Consider the following 12311-nt stretch of genomic DNA (forward strand, 5'->3'; position numbering starts at 1 on the left):
TTCCCCAACCAGGGATTGAACCTGGGCCCATGGCAGTGAAAGTGCCAAGTCCTAACCACTGGACTGCCAGGGAACTTCCAACATGACTGCTTTTTAAGTGATCTTACAGAGCTTGTTTATAACATCTAACATCTGCAGTCTTAAGGTCAACCTTCCAGGAATGATTTCTAAAATCAGTAATAAATTTTTTTATCTTCTCTTTCAAAAAACTTAATTCATTTCAGATGACTTTTGTCAGTACCAAACACCAAAAATGGCTGAGGTTATTTAGACTAAAAGTCCTTCCCCAGACAATTCTTTGCAGTTCAAAATAAAAGGAACTTCCATAATATAAAAGACGTTATGAAACAGGAAAGCCAAACAATCTTGAGAAAAGAAGGATAAAACTGGAGGTATCATACTCCCTGACTTCAGACTATGCTACAAAGTTTCAATAATCAAGATAGTATGCTAGCACAAAAATCAGACACACAGATCAGTGGAACAAAAAGAGAGCCCAGGGACTTCCCTGGTTCTCCAGTGGCTAAAACTCCCAATACAGAGGGCTGGGGTCCAATCCCCAGTCAGGGAATTAGACTCCACGTGCCACAGCTAAGAGTTCACATGCCATGCAACTAAGATCTGGCACAACCAAATAAGTAAATAAAAATTAATATTTTTAAAAATAGCCCAGAAATAAATCCACAAACTTATGGGCAATTAATCTATGACAAAGAAGAATATACAATGAGGAAAAGACCATCTCTTCAGTAAGTGGTGCTGGGAAAACTAGACAGCTACATGTAAAATAAAGAAATCAGAACATTTCCCCCATATTATTTACAAAAATAAATTCAAAGTGAATTAAAGACCTAAATGTAATACCAGAAACCATAAAGCTCCCAGAAGAAGATGTAGGCAGACCACTTTCTGACATAAATTGTACCAATAGATTTTGGGTCTGTCCCCTAAGACAAAAGAAATAAAAGCATTCACCTGAAGCTACCACAACATCGTTAATCAACTACACCCCAATGCAAAATGCTTTTGGTGTTAAAAAAGTCAAAATTAAAAAAAATAAAAATAGGACCTTAAGTAAAAGCTTTCGTACAGCAAAGGAAACCATTGACAAAATGAAAAGATAACCTACTGAATGAGAGAAAATATTTGCAAATGACATGACCAATAAGGGGTTAATATACAAAATATATAAACAGCTCATATAACACAACATAAAAAAATAACCTGATTAAAAAATGGGCACAAACCTGAATAGACATTTCTCCAAAGAAGATACACAGATGGCCAATATGCACATGAAAAGATTCTCAATATCGTTAATCAGAGAAAGGCAAATTAAAACCACAATGAGATACCACCTCACACCTCTTAGAATGACTGCCATCAAGAAGAACACAAATAAGAAATGTTGGCAAGGATGTGGACAAAAGAGAGCCCTCCTACACGGTTGGTGGCAATGTAAATCGGTGGAGCCACTGTGGAAACAGTATGGAGACCTCTCAAAAAGCTAAAAATAGAACTACCACATGATCCAGCAATTCTCCTCTGCACATATATCCAAACTGAAAAAAATAAAAACACGAATTCAAAAAGATACATGCACTCCAACAGCCAATTGTAAATAGCATTATTTACAATTGCTAAGATATGGGACTTCCCTGGTGGTCTAGTGACTAAGATTCTGAGCTCCCATTGCAGAGGGCTCCGGTTCAGTCCCTGGTCAGGGAACTAGATCCCACATGCTGCAACCAAATAAATAAAACAAATAAATAAATTTTTTTTTAATTGCTAAGATATGGAAGCAACCTAAATGTCCATAAACAAAAGAAGATGTGGTACGTATACACAATAGAATACTATTCAGCCATAAAAAAGAGTGAAAATTTGGCATTTACAACAACACAGATGGACCTGGAAGGTATTATGCTCGGTGAAATATGTCAGACAGAGAAAGACAAATACTGTATGATATCACTTATATGTGGAGTCCAAAAACTAACACAAACTCGTGACTATAGCAAAAAAGAAACAGGCTTAAGATATGGAGAGGAAACTGGTGGTTACCAGTGAAGAGAGGGAAGGGGTAGAGGGTTAAGAGGCACAAACAATGATGTATAAAATAAATAAGCTGTAAGGATATATAATATGACAGGAATTATAGCCAATATTCATGATAATTATAAATGGAGCATAACCTTTAAAAATGGTAAATCATTATGCTGTACACTGGAAACATCATATTGTATCAACTATACCTCAATAAAGTACAGTATTCAGTAAGCTCTGTCTGCTAACACTAGAGCAGGCACTGGGACATCCACCCATTCCTCAGTAGATCCCAACTTATGATCCCAGAGCCCACAATCCAACACTGGCCTCAGGCAAGGATACGCAGATGACACCACCCTTATGGCAGAAAGTGAAGAGGAACTAAAGAGCCTCTTGATGAAGGGCAAAGGGGAGTGAAAAACCTGGCCTACACCTCAGCATTCAAAAAACGAAGATCATGGCGTCCGGTCCCATCACTTGATGGCAAATATATGGGGAAACAATGGAAACAGTGACAGACTTTATTTTCTTGGGCTCCAAAAATCACTGCAGATGGTGACTGCAGCCACAAAATTAAAAGATGCTTGCTCCTTGGAAGAAAAGTTATGACAAACCTAGACAGTGTATTAAAAAGCAGAGACATTACTTTGCCAACAAAGGTCTGTCTAGTCAAGGCTATGGTTTTTCCAGTAGTCATGTATGGATGTGAGAGCTGGACCATAAAGAAAGCTGAGCACTGAAGAATTGATGTTTTTGAACTATGGTGTTGAAGACTCTTGGGAGTCCCTTGGACTGCAAAGAAATCAAACCAGTCAATCCTGAAGAAATCAATCCTAAATAGTTGTTGGAAGGACTGATGCTGAAGCTCCAATACTTTGGCCACCTGATGCGAAGAGCTGACTCATTAGAAAAGACCCTGATGCTGGGAAAGACTAAAGGCAGGAGAAGGGGAGGACAGAGAATGAGATGGTTAGATGGCATCACTGACTCAATGGACGTGAGCTTGAGTAAGCTCCAGGAGATGGTGATGGACAGGGAAGCCTGGCATGTTGCAGTCCATGGGGTTGCAAAGAGTCGGGAGACGACTGAGTGACTGAACAACAATACCACCTTGACTTTAGCCCAGTGAGACTGATTTGGGGACCCCTGACCTCCTGAACAGTAAGAGAATAAATCTGTGTTGATTTAAGCACCAAAGTCTATGGCAATTGTAACAGCAGCCACTGGAAACGAACACACATAATTTCGTTAGTGAGCTCCCTGGGCATGGGGGTACTCTGCAGTCCAGCTCCCATGCCCAGCCCAGGAGGGGCTGGTGATCAGAAGCCTCAATAGCTGTGACCATGCCGGGCATGTTTCCGAGCATCCCTGCCCCCTCCCAGGCTGCTCAGTTAAGTGGGGGGAACAGGTTCCTGCCTCCTTGCCTCCTGCCAAGCCCACCCTGGTGACCAGAGATGTAGTGTCACTGGGCCTGAGCCCTGCTTGCTGCCTACAGTTCTCAGGGACTAAGCTACACTCTGACCCAAAGCAGCCACATTGCCACCTCCCTCTGCTGCTGGAAGAGCCTCTCTGAGCCCCTATGTCTCCTCAGAAGGGTGACATCCTGTTTTGGGCTCTGATACGGCCAAGGGTGTCGTCATTAAGGCAATGCAAAGACCTGCTAAGAGACAGTCTTCACGTGTCCAGCCCATGGGCCTCCCCTTCCTCTGGCTCCTCCTCCTTCTGTCCCTGACCCCTGTCGCTTACTTGCCACCCTCAACATCCAGGCCTCTGTCAGCTTTGGCTCATCCTACCATCCACAGTCACGTCTTCACCAGGGAGATGGCAGACGAGCCAGGCCAGGATCTGGGTCTCTGGCAGTGGCCCCCACAAGCCCACCCAGCCCCTGTGGTCATCAATCCAGAACTCAAACCCCTCCGTTTGTGCACAGCAGAGTCTGCATGCCTGCAGCCCTGCCCTTGGGCCAAAACCAAAGATCTGTAAGGTGCCTAGCCTAGAATCAGGCTGGCAAGAGTGACTGGGTTCAGGCCCTGCTCACCTCTCTATGCAAAACAGCCTCCACTAGAATGCACCAGCAACCTGCTTCACTCAGTCCGGTCCAGCCCCGCCCTCTTCCCTCAGGACTCAGCCAGACACCAACACGGGCCAATCTCTTCTTCTGAGCCGGAAAGTGTGACTTCTCAGGGCAACGGGGGCCCTGTCTTAAACCTTTACAGGTTGGAGGACTACCTGTGGCCCCACCTAGTTACTGGTGATTGGTGTTTTCACACTGTCCCAGCAGATATTCTCAATCTTGGCCAATCATTGCAATCACCTGGGTGTGGGGATGGGACGGGGGAACAAAAACTACTGGGACTGAATCCTACCAACGAGTTGATGATGGCGGGCAGTTGCCAGGCTGTGAGAGTTTTAAAGTCTCCCTAGGGGATTCTAAAATGCAGCTTAGAACAACTGATTTGGAACTTGTGGAATGTGTTTTCAAGATAACAGGGCTTCCAAAGTGATTCTAGGCTTGAGGACTGGAGTCCAGGCAGCTCGTGCTGTTTTGAGGCGGGTGGCACCGGGCAAGTGAGAGGTGGTGCTGGAGGCAGGGCCGGTTGCCTGAGCAACCTGTGGCCCTTGGTCTCTGGGTCTGGAAGGTGTCCTCTGTGGGCCCAGAAAGCAGTGAGGGGGCGTTCACAGTGCGGATGAGGAGGAGGGAAAGAGGAGAAGAGAAGGGAGGAGACAAGCTGTCCCCATCAGTGTGGTGACTTCTGACATGCTCTGACTCAATGCAGAGGGAATTTCACAGGGCAACAGCAGATGATATTTGCAGCGAAGACGAGCCATTCCCTTTGGTTGAAGCCAAATTCCAAGGGCAACTGGGGCAAGTGAGTGGGAGGGGAGAGGACCAAGGGATGCTCAGGGAAGCCAGGGCAGGGACCTCGAGAAGCAAGCATCACAGTGGTCCATGCAGGAGGCCAGAGGGACCCTGGAGAGAAGGCCCCTCAGGGATATGGGATAAACACCACATTCCCTTCCATCTCTGGGCTTTTCTAACTCAGTCTGGACCTGTCACCGGATGCGCACAGTGGCTGTTAATATCCCCTCTCGGAGCTCAAGCTCAAAGTCAACCCAGGTCTGTCCAGTCTCTCCATGTTGGAAAAGACAGGAGGAGGCCCTGCTCTTCAAATGCTGTCCCAGTTTTAGGCTCGTGGCAGGAAAAAGCCACCCAGAATCCCTCCGGGCTATTTGGGAACGCCTCCCACTACCTGTATGAAGTACTATTTAAAATGCCGGAAGATGTCAAAGAGTGGAAGCAAACACTGCTCTCCTCACTGCCAGGCGCAGCCAGCCCTGCTGCTAGTACCTAGGGCACAGCTTCTGTCATATCACCCGAGTCACAGAGGAGGCAGAGGGCTGTGTTACGGACAGGGGCAAGGCTGCTAGGGAGGACAGTACTGAGGTGCCCCCCGGCTCCAGACAGACTACGGAAGCCACAGGAGCCAAGGGCGACTTTAGTGCAGACTCAAGACTCCAGGGTGTCCGGGTGGCCCTGCAGAATGTTCTCTCGCCGTTCCACCTCCAGCAGACGTCCTGGCAGGCCTCCTAAACCCCCTTCTTGCAGACCAGGCAAGAGCCATCCCCTGCGTCTTATGCTGAAAGGGTCTTCATTCTCTTCTAGAACATGGGAGAGCTGCCCTCCACCCCAACTACACACAAGACACAGCTGGGCCCCTGCAGCTGTGTCTGTCTGGCCCAGGGGCCGAGGCCCTCCTGGCCAGATCTGGAGGGACCAGGGTGGACCCCTGACCCAAGCTGGCCAACTAGATTCTCTCTCCTGGGAACCCGGCAGTGGAATCAGGAGGGGCTGGTGACATTCTTTAGGGCGTGACATGAAAGCAGTGTTAGACCCAACACAGCCGGCCTGAGGGAGAAACAGCGGGAGGCTGAGGGAGGGGGGAGGAACTGCTCCTGCTCACACCCCTGGGTCGCTCTGCTGTCTGGAGATACCCCCACAGACGTGCAGCACAGTCTCCCTCCTGCCCCTGCCAGCGTGAGGGTTCCCCTGACCTTCCACCCACAAGCCCCAAAACAGATGTGATCACCACTCACCTCGCTCCTTCTAGAGCCCTGCCCCCACTGCCCTGAGCACCAGGCACAACCTGGCCCACTGCTCCTGGAGAAAACGCCCTCCGTCAGAACCGCCAGCGTTACCTTCTGATCCTGCAGGGGCTTCTGACCCACTTGGAGAATAAAGCTGCCCTGTGGCCATCTGCTGATCAAAGTGGGGCAAGAGCAGCCACCCGAGGCAGCCACCTCATCCTCCAAGGGGCCATTTTCTGCTCTAAGGAACGCAATGCAGGGAGTTTCCTCCATAAAAGCAAAACGTGGATAAACCCAGATGGGAGATGCAGGCCTACCCTTCCTTGTCCCCAATGCCTACTTTACAATGGTATTTATAAGACTAGAGAACTGGGTTTTTCTCAATATAATAAAATATAAGGATTTATATTAGATTTTCTTTCTTTTAGTTAAAAAGATTCCTTCCTATTACTGATGAATGACTCTATAGTCTCCCCATCCTTCCTTTCTCCTGACGTCATTTCCTGAGCCCATGCCCTGGCTGGAGTCCATGAGCAGTGCTTACTGCTGGGCCTATGATCTGCGCCTCGCCCAACCCCCTCCTGCTCCGCCTGCACCCTCCACTCTAGCTGGGCCTGTCTCCCTCTGTTCCCCTCCAGCAAATGTCCCTTCCTGCGTTTTGCTCAAAAAGGGTTCCTTGCCCTCCACCTTCTTCCCTCTCCTCTCTGCCGGTCTCAGTCTCCTGGTCCCAGGGGTGCCAGCCAAGCTGCCGGCCGCACTCAGCCACCCTTCCCCACTGGGGGAGTGCTGCCCTGTCTCTGCTGAGCGCCTGGGGCCCTCGATGTCAGGATCGCTCCTCCATGCACTGGGCACAGTGATCTCGCAGTTTCCTGAGCCCAGGGTGTGTCTTCCCGGTGGGACTGCTGCCCACATGACAGCCACCCCTGAGCCGCACACACAAGGTAACCAGGAAGAGGTTCCTGGCATGGTTCTCAAAGCCTTCCTTGAGCTGGAAACTATTCCAAACTACCTTTCTGGCCTTGTCTCCCCTTTAACCCACCCTAAATTCAGTCACATGCGTCGTTCATCTTTGTCTTAACCTCCACTCCCCACCCCCAGCACAGCGCCTGGCCCGGAGCATACTGTCAAAATATTTTTGTTAACTTGAAACCACAAATGCTCATCAGGCTGAAGCAATATTGTTCTTTTCAGGGAGATGAGATAGAGAAAAAACTATTGGGTTCCCGTCAAGTTCAGGATGGCCCTTGTTGAAGCCTCCAGGAGTCCATGAGGAATGACCACCTCAGTGCAGTGGAGACTCAGCTAGAGAGCCCAAGGCGGCAGAGCCCAGCTGACTCCTCAGGGCCCGTCCGGATGCTGTGAGAGCAGTCCAGGGACACACCCTCTGACAACACACAGAGAGAGCATATAATTTACTGTTCAAACCGGGAGACTTCTGAGAGGGAACTGGACATTTTGCTGGAACTATTCCAGATAAGTGGGCTGGGCGGTCAGGCCAGGCAATCGAATATGGTCTGTGGTCAAACTCTCCTAAAGAGGAGACAAAAGAGAACTTACTAAAACTCAAGAGCTGCTTAGGGCCAAGGTAGGGTTTATTTATTTTAAAAGCCAATTGTGTTATTGAAGAAAAAGCTGTGTTCTCGGCCCATTTTGGCTATGGTGCGGGGCTGCTTGGGGAATTGTGCTGAAGCTGTATATGCTCCCGGGCCAGGGGTTTTCTGAAAACACAGCAGAGAACAAGTGATGATATAGTGACACCAGAACCTAGAGCCTCCTGAGCTTGGCTGTGGACTCAGGCGTGGCTGGCAAACCCCCCCAGAGGGAGACGAGGGCTGCGCTGGTCCGGGCTGAGGCCTGTGCACCTGAGAACTGGAGCCTGTCCTTGGCTCCTGTCCCAGGAGGCCTGCTCCGGTCCCCGGCTCTCCCCAAGGCTGCAGAGATGCTGAGAGAAGGGCAGACAAGCAAGTGACAGCCCAGGGGAGGCAGGCTCACTCTTCCCCTACACCTCAGGACACACTTTCTTTGGGGCACCCCGTCCCTGTGAATGCCAGTGCCCCCAGTGACTTCACTCTAGTGGTCATGGGTTGGAGAGGATGGATTCTGAACCTGAACAGTCGACCTCAGAAGCCCAAACTCCTGCATTTCCATCATCTTCCCCAGTACAAATAGAGTGAGATGCAGCACTACCAAGGCCCATGGACCTCAGGTTCAAGGGATGGATGAGTTCTAATTTTGAAAAGCCCTGTTTTCACTTTGATGAAATGCTTGAAAAATTCAGTTCAGTTCAGTCATGTCTGATTCTTTGCAACCCCATGGACTGCAGCACGCCAGGCTTCCCTCTCCATCACCAACTCCCAGAGTTTACTCAAACTCACATCCATCGAGTCAGTGATGCCATCAACCATCTCATCCTCTGTCATCCCCTTCTCCTCCTGCCTTCAATCTTTCCCAGCATCAGGGTCTTTTCCAAGGAGTCAGTTCTATTGGAATTTCAGCTTCAGCATCAGTCCTTCCAATGAATAGTCAAGACTGATTTCCTTTAGGATTGACTGGTTTGATCTCCTTGCTGTCCAAGGGACTCACAAGAGTCTTCTCCAACACGACTGTTCAAAAGCATCAACTCTTCAGCACTCAGCTCTCTTTACAGTCCAACTCTCACACCCATGCATGACTCTTGAAAAATTATTCAACCAATTATTTAAACAAAGCTCCTCTTATGTCATTGTAAGATGCCAATGAATGTCATTCTCGTTGATTTCTTAGGTCAGTGTTATCTATGCTGAGGTGCACGCAATATTCTTGAATACCCCAAAATTTTATCTTAAGAGAGACAACGGTACCTCTATGTATGGTTAAGGAAAGGGTCTTAATGTCAGACAGGCCTGGATTCAAGTCCTAGTCCTACCTAGTCCTACCATGAATGGCTCAATATGACACATGCTTCCTACTCCTCAAAATGAGGTTTTGAGGTTCACGGGGGGCCCCTAGGGACAGACAGCACCTGCCAGGCTGGCAGCAAGTACCACTCCACACACCAGTCACCGCCACTATTATGAGTCCCTATTATCACCAGCTTGTCACTGCCATCCTTCCCTGCAGTTTGCTATCTCTGCAGGAAGCAGGGAGAGTACAAACAAGATTACCAGAGCGGTCAGCCCAGGGTGCACGATGTCAGCTGCCTGCAGAAGCTGCTTTAAATGACAGGATGTTTCCCTGGCCAAATGCAAAGGAGCAGCTTGGGAATCTAATCAAGTCCTGGCCAGACGTCAAAGGAAGCTGAAGCCCTTGTTAGTGCTCTTAATGAGGAAGCTGCCTGTGTGTGGGAGTCCAGGAAGGCCAGTGCCTAAACAGGAGGTTCAGGGGCCTGCACCCCAACAGGCCATCCTTCGGGAAGCTGCCGGCCGCAGTCCTCAGACCTTGAGAACATCCGGCTCTGTCCCCCAGCCCTGATGTCACTGCTACCAAGCAAACTCCGCTGTTTTTTGGCTTCCTTCCTAGTTTCCTACAAGGGGAGACGCCCCACGGAGCACCGGCTCCAGACACCAGCCCCCTCGCTGGACACTTGTAAAGGAATACCACCACCTTCCGGCTTCTCCATCAGTCTCTTGGGATTTTGGTTAGCATGACTCCAACTTCCTGAAAAAGCTCAGCCCTGTGAGCTCGAATGAAAATCTGTTTGGATCATGATCATGCCACTAGGGTATGAGGATCTGCTGAACAGAACCACTAGCCTCCAGCTGTCTGTCTGTCTGTCTGTCTTTAGTCTTTCCGGTAGGGCCTCCCCAATCTTCCTCTGGAGAAAGATCGAATTAACCATCTCAAATCAGGCTACAAACCAGTGAGTCGGGGGGATTTTCAGACTGAGGAACAACAGGGCCACAGGAATGAAAACTTTAAATAATTAAACAAACAACCCAAGCCACTTTCATAAGCTCCATGTTATGCTTCTGCCATCTTTCTTGGTCTCCTCTAGGCCTCCGAGGCTCTCACACCCTCCCAGAATCTACCTCCTTGCATATCTCCATGGACTCGAGCCTCTTCCCTGTCTGTCCTGAGTCCTTGGGGGCAGGATGATGGGCCAGGACTCAATGGTCTCCTTTGGCTCAAAGATAATGTTTCTGCTGTGACTTTCCGTTCCCAGAAGGCACACACACACAGCACGGCAGTTCTGTACGGGCCCACTGCTTGCCTCTATTTGTTAGAGGGGTTTCCCCACAAAGCAGCCAGGACATAACGTTGATGGCTAATCACTGTGCTGGCTGTTCTCAACTGGACTCATAATGCAGCCATGGTCTTTGGGCCTGGAGTCACTTTGAGCCTGAAGCTGGCTGAGGACTTATCTAGTGAACTCGATACTCTGCTGCCTTATCAAGCAATCTTAATGTATATACACTAGAATTGTGGGGCTTCCCAGGCGGTGCCAGTGGTAAAGAACCTGCCTGCCATTGCAGGAGACATAAGAGACGCAGGTTCGATCCCTGGTTTGGGAAGATCCCCCGGAGGAGGGCATGGCAACCCACTCTAGTATTCATGCCTGGAGAATCCCATGGACAGACGAGCCTGGTGGACTATAGTCCATAGGGTCACAACGAGTAGGACACAACTAAAGCGACTTAGCACACACACATGCACACTAGAATTGTATATAACTCTACTGCCCCCATCCCATTCCCAATGCCCACTCCACCCCCTACCCTACGCGGGGGGTTGCCCCGCGTCAGCCACAACACCTACAACCGTATCTGTCTTTTAGGACACTTACTGAACAGGCAGGCAAGAATCGAGGCACTCTGGATTGAAAACAAGAAGTTACAGAACCTGCTGAAGGTATTTTCAAGTCATAATGACCTGGTCCTGGGCCTTCACGCTGTAGAAAAAAAAATGTTTTTGTTTCATAAATAGTGATAGCTGATATATTTTGATGCTTTACTTGTCTTTTATGAATAAACGTATGAATCAGTGTGATATGGTAGAAAAATCCCCGGACTGGGACATGGAAGATCTTGTTAAGGTGTGCCCTGGCACCAGGCACTGTAAAATGGGAATAATACCTGCTCTTCTTGCTTTACCTGCCTTATGGATGACTGTGAAGACTGCAAAGGAAATGACATGTCAAAGTCTCCCCTGTCCCTGCCTGGATACCCTTACCTCTCCCAGGCCCCCTGCCCACACCAGCAGGTCTCACTCCATTCTTGTCCCTCTGCTGATGGTGACTTACTGCTCTGGGCTGTTAGTTTTATAAAACACACTTATTCCTTCACACAAATGCAGCATATGTTCTCGTAGTCCCCCAAAAAAGTATTCATAGCAATTCACTGTCCTACATACAATGCCATGCGATTAACATAAGTAGATGAACACAGTTTTAAAAAGACAAACAGCTCAATAGAAAAGTTAGCAAAAGGCAACTCACAGAGAGGAAATGCAGTGAGGAAACTGCGAGTTAGGCGGGCGGAGCTCTAAGGTCATTAATAACAAACTCACTGGAAAAGACCCTGATGCTGGGAAAGACTGAGGGCAGGAGGAGAAGGGGACGACAGAGGATGAGATGATTGATGGCATCACTGACTCGATGGACATGCGTTTGGGTGGACTCCGGGAGTTGGTGATGGACAGGGAGGCCTGGCGTGCTGCGGTTCATGGGGTTGCAGAGTCGGACACGACTGAGCAACTGAACTGAACTGAAGTTCTAATTAAAAGAACAATGAGATATACTTTTGTTGGGGTCAGGAAAGAAAGAAAGAGATAAAGGAAGGAAAAAAGGAAGAAGGGACGGGGAAGCCAAAACCTTTTGTGGGGGTAGGAGTATGGGGGTGGGTGGAGCCCAGGGCACTCACAGCTTGGCTTGCAGGATCTTGGTCCCCAGATTAGGGATTGAACCTGCGCCACCACAGTGAAAGCCCCAAGTCCTAACCTCCAGTTGATTCCCAAGAAACTAAAACTTTATCCACAGTGTGGATACTCCTACATGACTTTGGCAGAACTGTTAATTTGATTAGCCTTTCTCAAGCATAATTTGGCAAGCTTGAAACAGCTTAAAAACACATATACCTATCCAAAGGGAGAGAAAGAAAAAAGGATTCTGGTTACTCCTGATTGTTTCAGGAATCCAGAAGACAAATAATGAGTTCTGAGCCCAGATACGGCAGGAAAATGAATACAGCCCAAACACCACA

At 48.7% G+C, this 12311-nt stretch overlaps 1 protein-coding gene and 1 non-coding gene across 6 annotated transcripts in view; both read right to left on the bottom strand.

Moving 5' to 3' along the window:
- Nucleotides 1-73, bottom strand: TRNAE-UUC (transfer RNA glutamic acid (anticodon UUC)). The gene has a single exon. It is a non-coding gene; the product is annotated as a tRNA-Glu (tRNA).
- Nucleotides 74-7325: 7252 nt separating this feature from the next.
- The window catches only part of STPG4 (sperm-tail PG-rich repeat containing 4), a 40613-nt gene continuing 35627 nt past the window's right edge, over nt 7326-12311 (bottom strand). For 2 of the 5 annotated variants that reach the window (XM_055540023.1, XM_055540021.1), the window contains 2 exons: nt 10898-11002; nt 7326-7665 (listed from right to left, as the gene is read on the bottom strand). In XM_055540023.1, the coding sequence (XP_055395998.1) occupies nt 7600-7665; nt 10898-11002 (171 nt within the window). In that variant the 3' untranslated portion in view covers nt 7326-7599. Of the gene's footprint in view, nt 7666-7712; nt 7854-10897; nt 11003-12311 lie in introns of those variants that run through there. The other 3 variants (XM_055540022.1, XM_055540020.1, XR_008700261.1) reach the window with 2 other exon arrangements.

This window comes from Bubalus kerabau, chromosome 11 (assembly GCF_029407905.1).
Source record: "Bubalus kerabau isolate K-KA32 ecotype Philippines breed swamp buffalo chromosome 11, PCC_UOA_SB_1v2, whole genome shotgun sequence".
Lineage (NCBI taxonomy): Eukaryota > Metazoa > Chordata > Mammalia > Artiodactyla > Bovidae > Bubalus > Bubalus kerabau.